Source organism: Lithobates pipiens, unplaced genomic scaffold, assembly GCF_037356315.1.
Source record: "Lithobates pipiens isolate NorthernLeopardFrog02 unplaced genomic scaffold, aLitPip1_a1.2 Scaffold_25, whole genome shotgun sequence".
NCBI lineage: Eukaryota > Metazoa > Chordata > Amphibia > Anura > Ranidae > Lithobates > Lithobates pipiens.
Window position 1 is genome coordinate 92,648,897 of NW_027507787.1, and position 15,276 is coordinate 92,664,172.

General features: G+C 48.7%; 1 protein-coding gene across 2 annotated transcripts in view; it reads right to left on the reverse strand.

The window, feature by feature from the left end:
* The window catches only part of ACY3 (aminoacylase 3), a 144,075-nt gene that overhangs the window by 6,554 nt on the left and 122,245 nt on the right, over positions 1-15,276 (reverse strand). For both annotated transcript variants that reach the window (XM_077454688.1, XM_077454689.1), the window contains exon 6: positions 7,504-7,613. In XM_077454688.1, coding sequence (XP_077310814.1) covers positions 7,504-7,613 — 110 coding nt within the window. The remainder of the gene's footprint in view (positions 1-7,503; positions 7,614-15,276) is intronic.

Sequence of the window (15,276 nt, forward strand, 5' to 3'; positions counted from 1 at the left end):
GGAACCAGTGGGGTTCTGGGAACAGTAGTTTTATATTCCTTAAAGAGACCCCACTACACACTCCCCCCACTTAAACTCTTTGGTCCCCAAAGATAAACTTTTAACACATATCCTGTACCAATTTTGAAAGTGCTGGGTATGATGTTGGTACAGGGAATTTCCACCAGAACTCAGAGGTGGGATTCCCTGTCCCACAGGTCACACTGGCATGAGTGGCCTGCCTAACTGTGCCAGAGAGTGAGCTGGGGTTGCCCTCCACCAAATGGTCAGTGGAAGGATTAGAGCGTTCAGCACTTCTTCTAGCAGTCACAACAGAGTCCTCAGAGCTCTCCCCCATTTGAGAGTGGGTTCGCTTCTTGGGGGGTCTCACAACTCGGCGAGCTCTCTGTTCTCTTGGGACTTCAGGCTCTGGTGCCACAGGCTCTACTTCAGGAACATATTCTGACAGCATCACTGGTTCTGGAACATCGGTTCCTTCCTCTTCTGAGTTAATGCTAGGGATATCTTCCCAGCCGTCAGGCACACCACTAGATGGAATGAACTCTGTAGCTTCTGGGTTCAGTGCCCCATCCTGTGTATCCTCAGTAGGTGGGAGATCTATGGCAGAATTTCCTGGAGTTGATGAAGGCCACAGCCACTCAAGCTCTCCTCTTCCACCTTCACCTCGTTGGGGATCTTGTCCATCTCTAACCCGGGAGGTCTGAGACCGAGTGCTAGGTCCTGGGGTATCCAGAATGGAAACAGGTTCAGGTGAATTTCTCACTGGAGGTACTCTGACTGCTTCAGTAAGCGGGAGCAAATGATTCCTGTGCCAAGTCTTCAAGGGCCCCACTTTCCCCTCTGGTTTTAACTTATACACAGGCAATCCAGGTAGCTTTCTGCAAATGACATAGGGCTCCGATCTCCATCTATCAGCAAGCTTGTGCTTCCCAGGGATCCCCAGATTGCGTAGCAGTACTCGGTCCCCAGGCTGCAGGTCTTGCACTCGAACCTTCAGATCGAAGTTCCTCTTGTTGCGGGCTCCCCTTTGGTCCGAGGCCGCCTGAGCTCGTTCATGGGCCACTTTCAAATTGTGTCTAAGTCGGTCCACATATCCCTTGTGGGAGGTAGCAGAGGCATGGTCTAGGGAAATGCCAAAGGCCAGATCCACCGGCAATCTTGCTTCTCTCCCAAACATGAGCCGGTAGGGGGAGTAACCCGTCACATCACTTGTGGTGCAGTTGTAAGCGTGCACCAAAGCTGATATGTGTTGGCTCCAGTGTTGCTTCTTCTCGGTCTCTAGAGTTCCAAGCATGTTTAGTAAGGTCCGATTAAACCTCTCAGGTTGGGCATCTCCTTGTGGATGATAAGGTGTAGTCCTGGTCTTCTCTACTCCCAATGAGTCCAGTAGGTTCCGGATCAGACGACTCTCAAAGTCCCTTCCTTGGTCTGAGTGGATTCTCTGTGGTAATCCATAGTGGACAAAGCATTTTTCCATGAGCACCTTGGCCACAGTGGAGGCTTTTTGGTCTTTGGTGGGGAAAGCCTGGGCATAACGGGTGAAATGATCGGTTAACACCAGAACATTTCCCAATCCACTCAAATCGGGTTCGAGGCAGAGAAAGTCAATGCACACCAGATCCATTGGACCCTGACTCTGTAGGTGGCCCATTGGGGCAGCTTGATGGGGTAGAGTCTTCCTCTGGATGCATCGTGCACAAGAACGGCAATATTCCTCCACTTCTGCCCTCATACAGGGCCAATAGAACCGGCTTCTGACAAGCTGGAAAGTTCTCTCCGCCCCTAGATGGCCATGCTGGTCATGTAAGGCAATTAGTACCGTCTCTCGGTGCTTCTCTGGGAGAAACAACTGCCACTTATCTTCTGAGTTATCAGAGGGGCCCCTTCGGTAGACCACTCCCTGATGTACTTGTAGCTTATCCAACTCTTTCCTCAGCAGGCGAGCCTCCTTGGAAGGGTGATGTCGAAGTCCCTCTGGATTCTCGTTCTCCAAAGCTTCAAGGACCAATCTCCCCATGGGGTCTTCCAATTGGTCATAGCTCAGATCCTTTCTGGACAGCTTTGGCAGGAGTTCCTCTGCTAGTTGAGTTACCCCACAGTAGGGTTGAGGGACTCCCACTGCGGTGACTCCTATCTCCTCTGCTCTGGGGCCCCCTCTTGCTTGAAACTCAGCACCCTGACAGAGTGCTCGCACTCCTTCCGGTGCTACCTGGGTCCAGTCTTCCCAGTCATTGACCATGACATGAGATCTTCGGGACAGGGCATCTGCATCCCTATTTCCAGCCCCTGGTCTGTACTTTAGACTGAAGTTGAATCCGGATAATGCAGCCAACCATCTGTGTCCGGTTGCATCTAACTTTGCAGTAGTGAAGAGGTAGGTCAGAGGATTGTTATCTGTCTTTACGGTAAACTCCGCCCCATAGAGATAGTCCTTCAGTTTGTCTACTACTGCCCATTTGAGGGCCAAGAACTCCAATTTATGAGTGGGGTAGTTCTTCTCCGAGGGAGTCAGGCTCCGGCTCACATAGGCCACTGGTCGTAGCTGCTCTTCATACTCTTGATAGAGCACTCCGCCTAGGCCCTCATGACTGGCATCGACATGTAGCTCATATGGTCTGGTGGGGTCGGCATAGGCCAGGACTGGGGCCGTGGTAAGGCTCCTCTTCAAGGTTCGGAAAGCCTCTTCACACCTTGGGTTCCACTGATCTTGAACCGACTCACCGGCCCTCCTAGGTCCCAAGCCATCCTCTTCTCCTTCAGTCTTGAGCAATTCGTTTAGTGGCTTGGCAATCCGGGCAAACCCATCCACAAATCTTCTATAATAGGAGCAGAACCCCAAGAAAGATCTGAGCTCTGTGACTGTTGTCGGTCTTGGCCAAGAGGTAACTGCCTCCAACTTCTCAGGGTCTGTAGCCACTCCCTTTTCAGACACTATGTGTCCCAGATAGTTCACAGAGGATTGGTAAAACCGGCACTTCTCGGGAGAAAGCTTGAGTCCCTCTTCGCTGAGTCTTCTCAACACCTTCTCCAACCTGGCCTCATGTTCTTCCAAAGTCTTCCCGAAGACAATGACATCGTCCAAGTACACAAGGACTTCTATGAGGTTCATGTCTCCAACGGTCTTCTCCATGAGGCGTTGAAAGGTAGCAGGGGCTCCAGACAGGCCCTGAGGCATTCTGTTGAATTCGAAGAATCCCACTGGGGTTATGAAAGCTGTCTTTTCTCGGTCTTCCTGGTGCATGGGGATTTGGTAGTACCCACTCTTGAGGTCCATTACACTGAACCACTTGGCACCAGACAAACTCTGTAGGGCATCCTCTATTCTCGGTGTGGTATACTGGTCAGGGATGGTCCTCCTGTTGAGAGTCCTGTAGTCAATACAAAGCCTCAACGACCCATTCTTTTTCCTGACCACCACTATGGGGGAGGCATAGGGACTTCTAGACTCCCGAATCACACCAGTCTTCTTCAACTCCGCAAGCTGCTCTCTCAGATCCTCCAGGTCAGCTAGAGGGACCCGCCTAACCCTTTCCCTGAAGGGTTTGTCTTCTTGGAGGCGGATTCGGTGGGTGGCACTCCTGGCACATCCCACATCAAACTCATCCTTTGAGAAAATCCTCTCCCATCTAGTCAGCTGGGCCTTGGCTCTCTCCTTCCAGGCTCCAGGTAGGTCCGGGTTCTCCATGGAAAGTTTCTCCCAAACATCTCCTCCTTCACCCGTTCCTTTTACTTCTGACCAGCTGACTGGGGCCGCAGGACTCACCTGCCCCAACAGCATCCTGGCAGGGATCTCTATGGGTCTCTCCATAGGGTTTCTCACACTCACTGGGACTCTTCCTCGAGCCTTCTTCAGAGCCTTGATTGAAATCACTTCCGGTATCACTTCCAGGCCTGAGTGGTCCTCCCTTGGATCGGATTCCAGCATTACAAAGGGGCCAGGCTGCTCCCAGGTAAGCTTCACCGTGGCCCTGAGGCAGGCTACCTCTCCGGGCTGCAGCACCACTCCCTCTCTCCCAAGTCTCCACACCTTCCCTATCCCCTCTCCTGGGGTCTTCTGCTCTAGGACCAACCGTTGGTAGGCTGTCTTCAGCATGGGATGGATATTGGGATCTTGATGGTTTCTCGTCTCCACTAGAGGGGTCAGAAGTCTTCGCACCAGATCCGTATTGGTCCCTATGATGAGGGACATCTTGCTGGCCCCGGGCGGTCTAGGACACACAACTGCCAGGGTGTCAAACACCTCTGTTTTCCCCGCCACAGAGGGATCGAAGGTCAGCTTTATGGGCAGGTAACCATCGTAGGGGAATCTCTGAGCTCCCAGGCCCCATATCTCCAGCTCTTCTATCTTCTGTATAGGCAAATGGCTCAAGTGCCTATCATAGAAGTCTCTGTACAACAAAGTCACTTGAGCTCCAGTGTCCAGGAGGGCCTTCGTGTAGACTCCTTCCACCTGGATGGAGACAGTGGGGGACGGGCCGACCAATTCTTCTGGGTAGGGCTGGGTTGAGGCCACCCTCTTCTGGGGACCCGTCTTCATCCAGTTGGTTTTAGACTTTATTCTTTTTCGAGCCTGGTATGCATTGACCCTCCCCACAGTAATGGGAGTACAAACCCGCTGAGGGATGTTATTGTCTCTTATTTGTAGACATTCCTTCTGAGGGGTCTGGTTTTCTCTCTCTCTCTTCCTTCTATTCAGTTTGGAGTTCACTGAAAGGCATGGGCACCCGGTTGACTCCCTCACCGGGGCCCTCTGAAGTTTCCCGCCGGCTGGCGGTTATCTATCTTCTTCTTCTTGGGACTGGAACATATACTGGCGAAGTGGCCACTTCCCCCGCAGTTGTAGCATAGCATCTCTTCTCGGTCTCGAGTGGGGCTTGGTGTTGGTGTATCTGGAAACAACTCCCTCCTAGGACTTGATTTCTCGGCTCCCCCTTGACCTTTCGCCATCATAGCAGTCAACATCTCCATCACCTGGGACATCTGTAACTTCAAAGTGTCCACCTCCTTATCTCTAGCGGGAGTCATGGCCGGTGTAACTATTGCTACCGGTTGTTTGACGGGCTCGGTGAGATGTTCTTCCCTTTTTTCTTCCAGTAGGGCCTCTTCCTCTCTGATCATTCGGATGAGGTCAGTGTACTCCAGATTCTTCCCATCCAGTCGGGCACGCAGTGTCCATGCAATAGGATCCATGGGTTGAGCTCCCCTCAGTACCTGTTGAGCACGGGCCTCATCTACTTTTCCTGGGCTGATCCCCTTCTTTAGGATCATCCTATGCAGGATTTTATCTAAACGTCCCATGTAGTCTGATAGTTTTTCACCTTTCTTCTGGTAGCAATGCTCTAACTGATAAGCAAGCTCAGAGATTTTCTCTGTCCCACCAAACACATTCTGTAATACATCTAGGTACTCCTGCGCATTACAGTCTGTCCTGCTCATCTTCAGGTTGCGTACGGCCTCTAGAGCAGGCCCCTTTAGACTTTCCACAATCCTCTGCTTCTTTCTGCGCTCTGGAACTTCCCATTCCTCTAGTGCCTGTGTTGCGCTATCTAACCACTCTTCAAATCCCTCTTCTTCCGAAGGTACAGGTTTCCTCCCTGAAAACATCCGGAGTTTTCTGTACCCCGACATCGGGTAATCTGTGGGATCCTTCTTGCACTGGGCCACAATCTCCCCCAGGACAGCACACAGTTCTGCGCTAAGGGTGGCCGGTGCTGATCTGAGACTCTCGGGTGAGGTACGGGCCGCAGCCTGCGGTGATCCCATTGGCGATGGCTCCTCCTTTATTGCGTGCGCCAACCTAAAGGATCTGTTGTCTTGTGTCCGTACACGGTTGCGCTTGCAAGCCTCCGGCATCCCATCCCAGTATTCCACTAGCGCGTACTGATATGAGATGTCTGCGTCTGATTTTATCTCCATCACCCATGGTTCATGGTCTGGGGACACTGACTTCATTAACTCCTCTACGGTCTCAGTCGACCATTTCTCCCCTGGGAGGCTAATGACCACTGACTGACTTGGGTCGGCCTTAGCCGCTTCACACCATGCTCTGACTCCCTGTGGGTCCATGCCGGTACCTCTGGCGTGTTCACCGCTGTCTCAGAAATCCCGGATTTACGAGCCCCCACGTATAGCGATACCCTCACTTAAGAGGGCCGCAAGTTTGGTTTGGGCCCTGAGCACAGCTCCGCCAACCCCCCCCGGCAATCTGCTCTACCCACTCTGGCACAGTTAGTATCTAGCAATACACATTAAATCGCTTATACTCTAAATATATGTGTGTGCGTGGGTGGATAACTCAAGCTCATAGACAATCTTTGAAAGTATATAACTGACTTTACTTGTTGTTTTTATAAAAGGAATAACATGAATCAAACATTTGGATTGCAACACATAAGCAGGTCCCTGCAGTAACCAGTAATAAAGATAAACAGAGTAATCAGCATAATAAAGTATTGCTATGCAACTCTAACGCTGCCCTTTTTCAGCTACTTCCCCGCATGGGTAAACTAACACCCAGCACTATCTACCTATGCAGTCAGGCCTGACTGATCTAGATGGAAGTCCAGTAAAACAATATTCGCTAGCAATCTTTCGGTGGTGCACTTGAAGAACAACTTTGTAATCCGAACGAATAATAAAGATAAAGTATCTGTCTTTAAACAGCTCTCACCACCCGGACAAGTCCAAGTCCGTTTTCTCTGCCTTTTCGTCTAGGAACAGGAATCCACCGACCTCCGAGTCTTCAATCCTTCTGGTGTACTGCAGCAAGGATGAGAAGATGTCTCTCAGGTGCAGCTAGGCTGGCAGAGGGCTCTTTGGAAAAGAGCACAAGGCCCAGGCTTCAGGCCTTGTGCCTCCAGCAGTTCAGCACAGATCTCCTCTTGCTAGGAGAGGGGGTGTCCAAAAAAGGAAGAACTAGGCCTCTCCCCCTCCTTATATGCCCTCCCCCATGAGTCTATGGGGCATAACTCCAAACATCCTGGGAACCAGTGGGGTTCTGGGAACAGTAGTTTTATAGTCCTTAAAGAGACCCCGCTACACTTAGTTAAAAATATCAAGTTGAGACCAAGACAACTATATATGTATACACAGTATATGTATATACTATACCTGCCCATTGCCCCTGGAAGCTGGAAATCTGTGAAGTAGACACTGCTACTTCAGTGATCTTCACTTGATTCCAGGTCCTGCACGGAGTGGCTACGCTTCTACTGAACACATGGGCACCATTCAGAGAATGCTTTGCATTTGGAGAGCGTGACATCGCATATTAAAGTCTATATAGAAAAGTAAGTGACACAGGACAGCTAATAATATGTGTGGATGTGTGTTTCAAGTGCAGATCAGTAAAATTCAGCATATAAAAGCCAGTTACAAACTTGTTTCTGCCAAACATTATGATGCTCCATACCCCTAGATAAAACCACAAGATAAAATAAAATATCCATTATGACACAATTGCAAATACAATCCAGTGTTTAATAAATATGATACAGCACGTACCTGTAGGGAAGGATGTACAACCGCTGATATCTCCCCATCTGATGATCGGGGAAAATCCACCTGACCAGCACACTGGTAAGTATCGGTTTCAAAAGCGGGAAATTCCATTCCTGGAAGGTAATGTTAAACACATATGAGTTCTACCCTGGAGCCCAGTTATATAAATTTAACCTATCATCACAATACCAAGATGGAAAAATAAGCTCCTAACTGGAGTCATGTCTAGACCCAAGTAAAAGTGCACCTCTGCAACCTGACATGCCACAATGCAGGTGAATTCTATGTGTTAATATTGACTTGAGCATCAAATCAAGGCTCTGACTCATTGATGGTGCCTAACAATATAATGTGGACACAACTGTATTGGATATCATCGCAGGCATAGAGAGGGTAAAAAAGGGAGAGGGGTATGCCTATATATCAAGAATAGTATACGAATGAATGTGAGAGATGACATCACTAAGGGAGCTAGGGAGGAGGTGGAATCCTTATGGGTAAAGCTCCAAAGGGATGGAGCGAAGGGGAAAATAATACTGGAAGTATGCTATAGGCCCCCTAACCTGAGGGAGGAGGGGGAGACAGAACTCCTATCACAATTTGGATTTGCAGCAAGGATGGGAAGTGTTATAATAATGGGGGATATTAATTATCCAGACTGGGCGGAGGGAACCATGCATTCGTCTAAAGCTTGCCAGTTCCTAAATGTCTTGCAGGACAATTTCATGGTTCAGATGGTAGACGCACCAACAAGAAATAAAGCATTACTGGACCTACTGATTACCAACAATACAGACCTTATCACGGATGTGGAAATATGGGGCAATTTAGGAAACAGCGATCACAGGTCAATTGGCTTCAGTATAAATCACACAAATAGGAAACATAAGGGGAATACAAAGACACTGAATTACAAAAGAGCCAACTTTCCTAAACTACGAACCTTGCTAGAAGGCATAAATTGGGATAAAATCTTAGGAACAAAGAACAAGGAGGAGAGATGGGTTTGCTTTAAGAGCATATTAAATAAGGGTATTAGCCAATGCATCCCATTGGGTAATACATTTAAAAGAGCGAACAAGATGGCTCCAATGTAAAAATGCATATAAAAGCAAAGGAGAAGGTCTTCAAAAAATACAGGGTTGAGGAAACATCATCAGCATTCAGACTTTATAAAGAATGCAACAAGAAATGTAAGGGTGCAATTAGGGCAGCTAAGATAGAACACGAAAGGCACATAGCAGAGGAAAGCAAAAAAAAAATCAAGAAATTGTTTAAGTATGTAAACAGTAAAAAAAGGAGGACAGACCATATTGGCCCCATAAAGAATGAGGAAGGACATCTGGTTACAGAGGATGGGGAGATGGTGAAGGTATTGAATTTATTCTTCTCCTCAGACTTCATGAGGGAAACGTGTGGGCATTAGTAACCAAAACTGCAGTGTTAATCCTTATGACACATCACAGGAAGCACCTTTGTGGTTATCAGAGGACAGAATTTAAATTAGACTTGGGAAACTTAACATTAATAAATCACTGGGACCAGATGGGACCAGATGGCTTGCACCCGAGGATACTTAGGGAACTCAGTCAAGTAATTGCCAGACCATTGTTCCTAATTTTACTGACAGTCTACTGACTGGAATGGTACCAGCTGATTGGAGAAAAGCCAATGTAGCACAAATATTTAAAAAGGGCCCAAAATACATCCCTGGGAATTGCAGACCAGTTAGCCTAACATCAATAGTACACAAGCACTTGGAGGGGATAAGGGACCATATACAAGATTTTAGTAACAAGAACCGGTATCATTAGCAGTAATCGGCATGGATGAATCAGCATGATTCATCGTTCTTGTCAAACCAATCTATTAACCTTCTATGAGGACGTGAGTTGCCATCTAGAGTGCTTATTCATAGCTATAAGCACTCTCTGTAGTGTGAAACGCGTCAGCTGTTGTCGCTTCTTGCTGTGATGTCATTTGTAGTGCTTGTGGTTTTTTGAATAAAGGCACTGAATTTATTTTGGAGTGCGGCCATCCAGAGTCTTCTAATTACCTACATTGTCTGCATGCTGTGGCTCGCACCCGGATCTCTCTGCCTAGAGAAGTTATTTTTGTGTTCTCTGGATCTGCCTAGAGCGGTGGTATTGCTCTCATCTTACCCTTTGTTGGTCTTGGAGGATAAGGCCATGGAGGAGTATGTTGCAGAAGCACTTTCTCGAGGTTTCATCTGCAAATCCTTGTCTCCTGCTGGTGCTGGTGTCTTCTTTGTGAAGAAGAGGAGCGGTGAACTGAGACCTTGTATAGATTAAGGGGTCTCAATTGTGTCATGATTAAGAATGCCTATCTGATTCCGTTGATTACAGAGTTATTTGACCGCCTTAGGGGAGCAACGGTTTTCACAAAGCTTGACTTGAGAGGGGCATAAAATCTTGTGCGCATTAAGGAGGTCGACGAGTGGAAAACTGCGTTTAATACCAGAACAGGCCATTATGAGTACCTGGTAATGCCTTTTGGCCTTTGTAACGCCCGGCCGTTTTCCAGGAATTTATTAATAATGTCCTCAGAGATTTGTTGCAGTTATGTGTGGTGGTTTATCTCAATGATATCCTCATATTTTCCAAGTCCCTGGAGAGCCGCTACACAGATGTCTGTCGTGTGCTTCAGAAACTAAGAGAGAACAATCTGTATTGTAAACTGGAGAAGTGCGAGTTCCATCGTGAACAGGTGTCATTTCCACTGCTGGTTTTTCGATGGACCCAGAGAAACTTTCGGCAGTCCTAGAGTGGCCTCGACCCGTAGGTTTACGTCCTCTGCAGCGTTTCCTGGGCTTTGCCAACTACTACCGGAAGTTTATTTGTAACTTCTCGTCTCTGACTGATATGACCAGAAAGGACGGTAACCCACAGAGTTGGTCCATTAAGGCCTTTGCGACTCTCAAGGCTGCCTTTGTTTCTGCTCCTGTGTTGGCACATCCTGATCCTAAGTTGCCTTTTATCTTAGAAGTTGATGCTTCTGAGACTGGAGTTGGCACCCTTCTGTCTCAACGTCCTAACTCTGAGTGCGCTATGCATCCCTGTGGCTACTTTTCCAAGAAATTGTCACCTGCTGAGTGGAATTATGAGATTTGTGACAGAGAGCTGTTGGCGATCATTTTAGCCCTGAAAGAATGGAGACATCTCCTTGAAGGTACCACTGTGCCGGTTCTTATTCTTACTAACCATAAGAATCTTACATTCTTGTCTGAGGCTAAGCGCCTCTCTCCCAGAAGGGCACGATGGGCTATTTTCTTGTCAAGTTTTAATTATATTGTCTCATTCTTACCCGGTACTAAGAATGTAAGGGCTGATGCCTTGTCATGACAATTTTCCTCCACTTCCAAGTTGGAGTCGGTACCGGTTCCTGTGATTCCTCCTGATTGTATCTTGGCTATGGTTCGCACCAGTCTTACTTCTCCTTTGGGTGACAAAATTCTTGCTGCTCGGGTCTATGCTCCTCCTGAGAAACCTTGTGACCGCTGCTTTGTCCCAGAGAGTCTCCGTACTGCTGTGCTCCAGACTTACCATTCTCCCAAGGCAGCAGGCCATCCTGGGCCATTTCCCAACAGTTCTGGTGGCCTAGTCTACGGGCTGATGTTACTGCCTTCACAGCTGCCTGTTCCGTGTGTGCTCAGAGTAAGACTCCACGACACCTTCAAGTGGGCCTCCTACAACCCATACTCAATTGAGAGAGGCCCTGGATCCACCTGTCAATGGATTTCATTGTGAAGTTGCCCAACTCCCAAGGCAACACTGTTATCCTTATGGTTGTTGACCGGTTCTCAAAGATGTGTCATTGTATTACACTTAAAGGGGTTGTAAAGGTAAATGTTTTTTCACCTTAATGCATTCTATGCATTAAGGTGAAAAAACATCTCACACTGCCGGCGCCCCCAGTCCCCCCGTTTTACTTACCTGACCCCTCGAAAATCCCGCGCTCGCCCCCGCCGTCCTCTTCGCCGCTCAGCCTGGCCGCTGATTGGCTGGATAGATTGAAAGCAGCGCAGCCATTGGCTCTCGCTGCTGTCAATCACATCCAATGACGCAGCACGCCGGGGGCGGGGCCTTGTGATACAGCGAGCTGCTATAGCTGCCGGCTGTATCACGGGAGCGCGCCCGCAGTGCTTCTCACCAATGCGAGGGAGCTCGCATTAACGTGAGAAGCACCTGCGGGAGGAAGCAGAGACAGCCGCCGAGGGACCCCAGAAGAGCAGGTTCCGGGCCACTCTGTGCAAAACGAGCTGCACAGTGGAGGTAAGTATGACATGTTTGTTATTTTAAAAAAATAAAAATTTTTACTTTACAACCCCTTTAAGAAGTTGCCTACTTCTAAGGAACTAGCTTCCATTTTTGCTCGGGAGATCTTTCGCTTACATGGGCTGCCCAAGGTGATTGTCTCGGACAGGGGCAGTCAGTTTGTCTTCCCCGGTACTGGTGAGCCTTTTGTGCACAGTTGGGAATCCAGCTTGCTTTCTCTTCTGCGTATCACCCGCAGTCTAATGGGATCACAGAGTCATCTCACAACCTCCGACTTCGTGTTCCCTCACTGAAGTTTGCACCTTGGTTTATTGGGCCTTTCTGTATCCTTCGCAGGATTAACCCAGTGGCTAACGCGTTGGACCTTCCTCCTAGTATGTGCATCTCTAATGTGTTTCATATCTCCTTATTGAAACCGTTGGTCTGCAACCAATTTACCACCCCGGTGCCACGTCCTCACCCTATTCAGGTTGAGAACCATGAGGATTATGAGGTACAATCCATTGTTGACTCCCGTAGGTTCCGTGGGTGCATACAGTACCTGGTGGATTGGAAGGGGTACGGTCCTGAGGAATGCTCCTGGGTTTCATCCTCGGACGTACCTGCCCCTGTCCTCCTCCGCGAGTTCCATAGACATTTTCGCCTCAAGCCTGGTGGCCCTCCGAGAGGGGGTCATTGAGGAGGGGGTACTGTCAGGGCTGGCTTAGCCCTTCCTTCTCTGGGCTGGCTGCTCAGCTGTCGGCTAATTGCCAGCTCTCATCTCTCTCAACAGTCACCCAGCTTCTGATCCTACTCGTCTGACATGCCTACTTAAAGCTGTCCAGCTCACTTTATCTCTGCCTTAGCTTTGGTCACATCACAAGAAACCATCTCCCACGGTTTTGTTTAACCACTTCCCGACCAGCGCACGACGATGTACGTCTAATGAATGGCACGGGCAGGCATATTGGCGTACAGGTACGTCCAATATTCAATGCCGCCCTGCCATCGGGAGCGCACCGGTGGCGGCGCCCTCCCGCGCTGGTCGGGACCCCCGTGAGTCCGGTCGCGGGACCCGCGGACTCGATCGCCGCGGGCATCCCCGCGATCGTCTCACGGAGCAGCCAAATGGAGGAAATGCTGTGTAAACAACATTTCTCCATTCTGCCTAGCAACTAGTGACGCTGATCTCTGCTCCATGTGATTGGAGCAGAGATCAGTGTTCACTAAATGAAAGCCCAACCCCCCCACAGTTAGTAACACACCCCTAGGAACACTTAACCCCTACACTGCCACCCACTGGTTAACCCTTTCAATGCCAGTGTCATTTACACAGGAATCACTGCATTTATATAGCAGTGATTACTGTATAAATGACAATGGTCCCAAAAATGTGTCAAAAATGTCCGATGGGTCCCCCACAATGTCGCAGTCACAATAAAAATCGCTGATCGCCGCCATTACTAGTAAAAAAAAAAAAAAAATTATTAATAAAAATGTTATAAAACTATCCCTATTTTGTAAACGCTATAACTTTTGCGCAAACCAATCAATAATCGCTTATTGCGATTTTTTTTACCAAAAATATGTAGAAGAATACGTATCGGCCTAAACTGAGGGAAAATTTTTTTTATATATATATTTTTGGGGGATATTTATTATAACAAAAAGTAAATAATAATGCGTTTTTTTCAAAATTGTCGCTCTATTTTTGTTTATAGCACAAAAAATAAAAACCGCAGGGGTGATCAAATACCACCAAAAGAAAGCTCTATTTGTGGGAAAAAAAGGACGTCAATTTTGTTTGGGAGCCACGTCGCACGACTGCGCAATTGTCAGTTAAAGCGATGCAGTGCCGAATCGCAAAAAGTGGTCTGATCTTTGACCAGCAAAATGGTCCGGTCTGCAAGTGGTTAAAGACTGGCTTGCTGACATCCCTTCTGGCTCCTTATCCTGCTTGCTGTTGCTCCACTTGGATCCCTGACTTCTGGCCTGGCTGATTACCCGATCTGGTTATTGAACTCTGGCCTGGCTGACTACTCGATCCGGTTACTGGACTCTGGCTATGCTTTGACTACGCTTACTCTATTTACCTTTTTATTTTTTATTAATAAACAAGTGTGATTTAATTGTACTTCTGTCTTGGTCTGATTCATGGTTTCTGACACTAGTAACACTGTGACTGATCAGCTCTCCCTGTAATTGGGAGCGGTGATCAGTGACATCTCACACACAGCCCCCCCCCCACAGTTATAATCACTCCCTAAGACACACTTAACCACTTGCCGACCGCCGCACGACGATATACGTCGGCAGAATGGCACGGGCAGGCATATGGGCGTATATATAAGTCCCTGCCTTCCCGCGGGTGGGGGGCCCGATCGGGCCCCCCCCGGTGCCGAGGAGAGAGGATCGGTGAGTTGCACCAACACACCACACGTACAGTAGAACATGCCAGGCACACTCACACCCCCCCTTTACCCCCCAATCACCCCCCCAATTACCCCTGCCCCCCCCCCAGTCACAGTGACACCAATTGCATTTTATTTTTTTTGCATTGGTGTCATTTGTGACTGTAATAACTGTTAGGGCAGTTAGGGTTAGCCCCCTTTAGTTCTAATGTGCCCCCCTAACCCCCCCAATAAAGGTTTAACCCCGTGATCACCCCCCGTCGCCAGTGTCACTAAGGCTGGGTTCACATTGCAGCGGTTTATGAGAACGAATGTGATTCGCACCGCACTGCAGTGCAAATCACATCCGGTCTCTGTGCGATTCGAGTTCAGCCATACAGATAGTATGGCTGAATTCGCGCCGCACCCGCCGCACCCGCCGCAAATTCGCACGGGACCCTTTTTTTGGTCCGCAGCAGAATCGGATCGCATGGCTGTTCACACCATGCGATCCGAGTTTGCAGATCGCACTGCAATATGCGAACTGATCTGGGGGTGTCATTAACATTTCACTGACACTCCCAGCAGTTCGCATAGGTCAGTGTGAACTGCCGCCGGGAGGCATGCGATGCGGGAACCCGCCGCGGATTCGTGGCGTTCCCGCATCGCTCCAGTGTGAACCCAGCCTAATAAGCGATCATTTTTCTGATCGCTGTATTAGTGTCACAGGTGACGCTAGTTAGGCAGGTAGGTATTTAGGTTCGCCGCAACTTTTTATAGCGCCAGGGACCCCCATATACTACCGCATAAAGCCCCCTGATTGCCCCCTAGTTAACCCTTTCACCAGTGATCACCATATAACTGTTACAGGTGACGCTGGTTGGTTAGTTATTTTTTTATAGTTTCAGGGCACCCGCCATTTATTACCTAATAAAGGTTTAACCCCCTGATCACCCGGCGGGTGTCATTTGTGACTGTAATAACTGTTAGGGCAGTTAGGGTTAGCCCCCTTTAGTTCTAAGGTACCCCCCTAACCCCCCCAATAAAGGTTTAACCCCGTGATCACCCCCCGTCGCCAGTGTCACTAAGGCTGGGTTCACATTGCAGCGGTT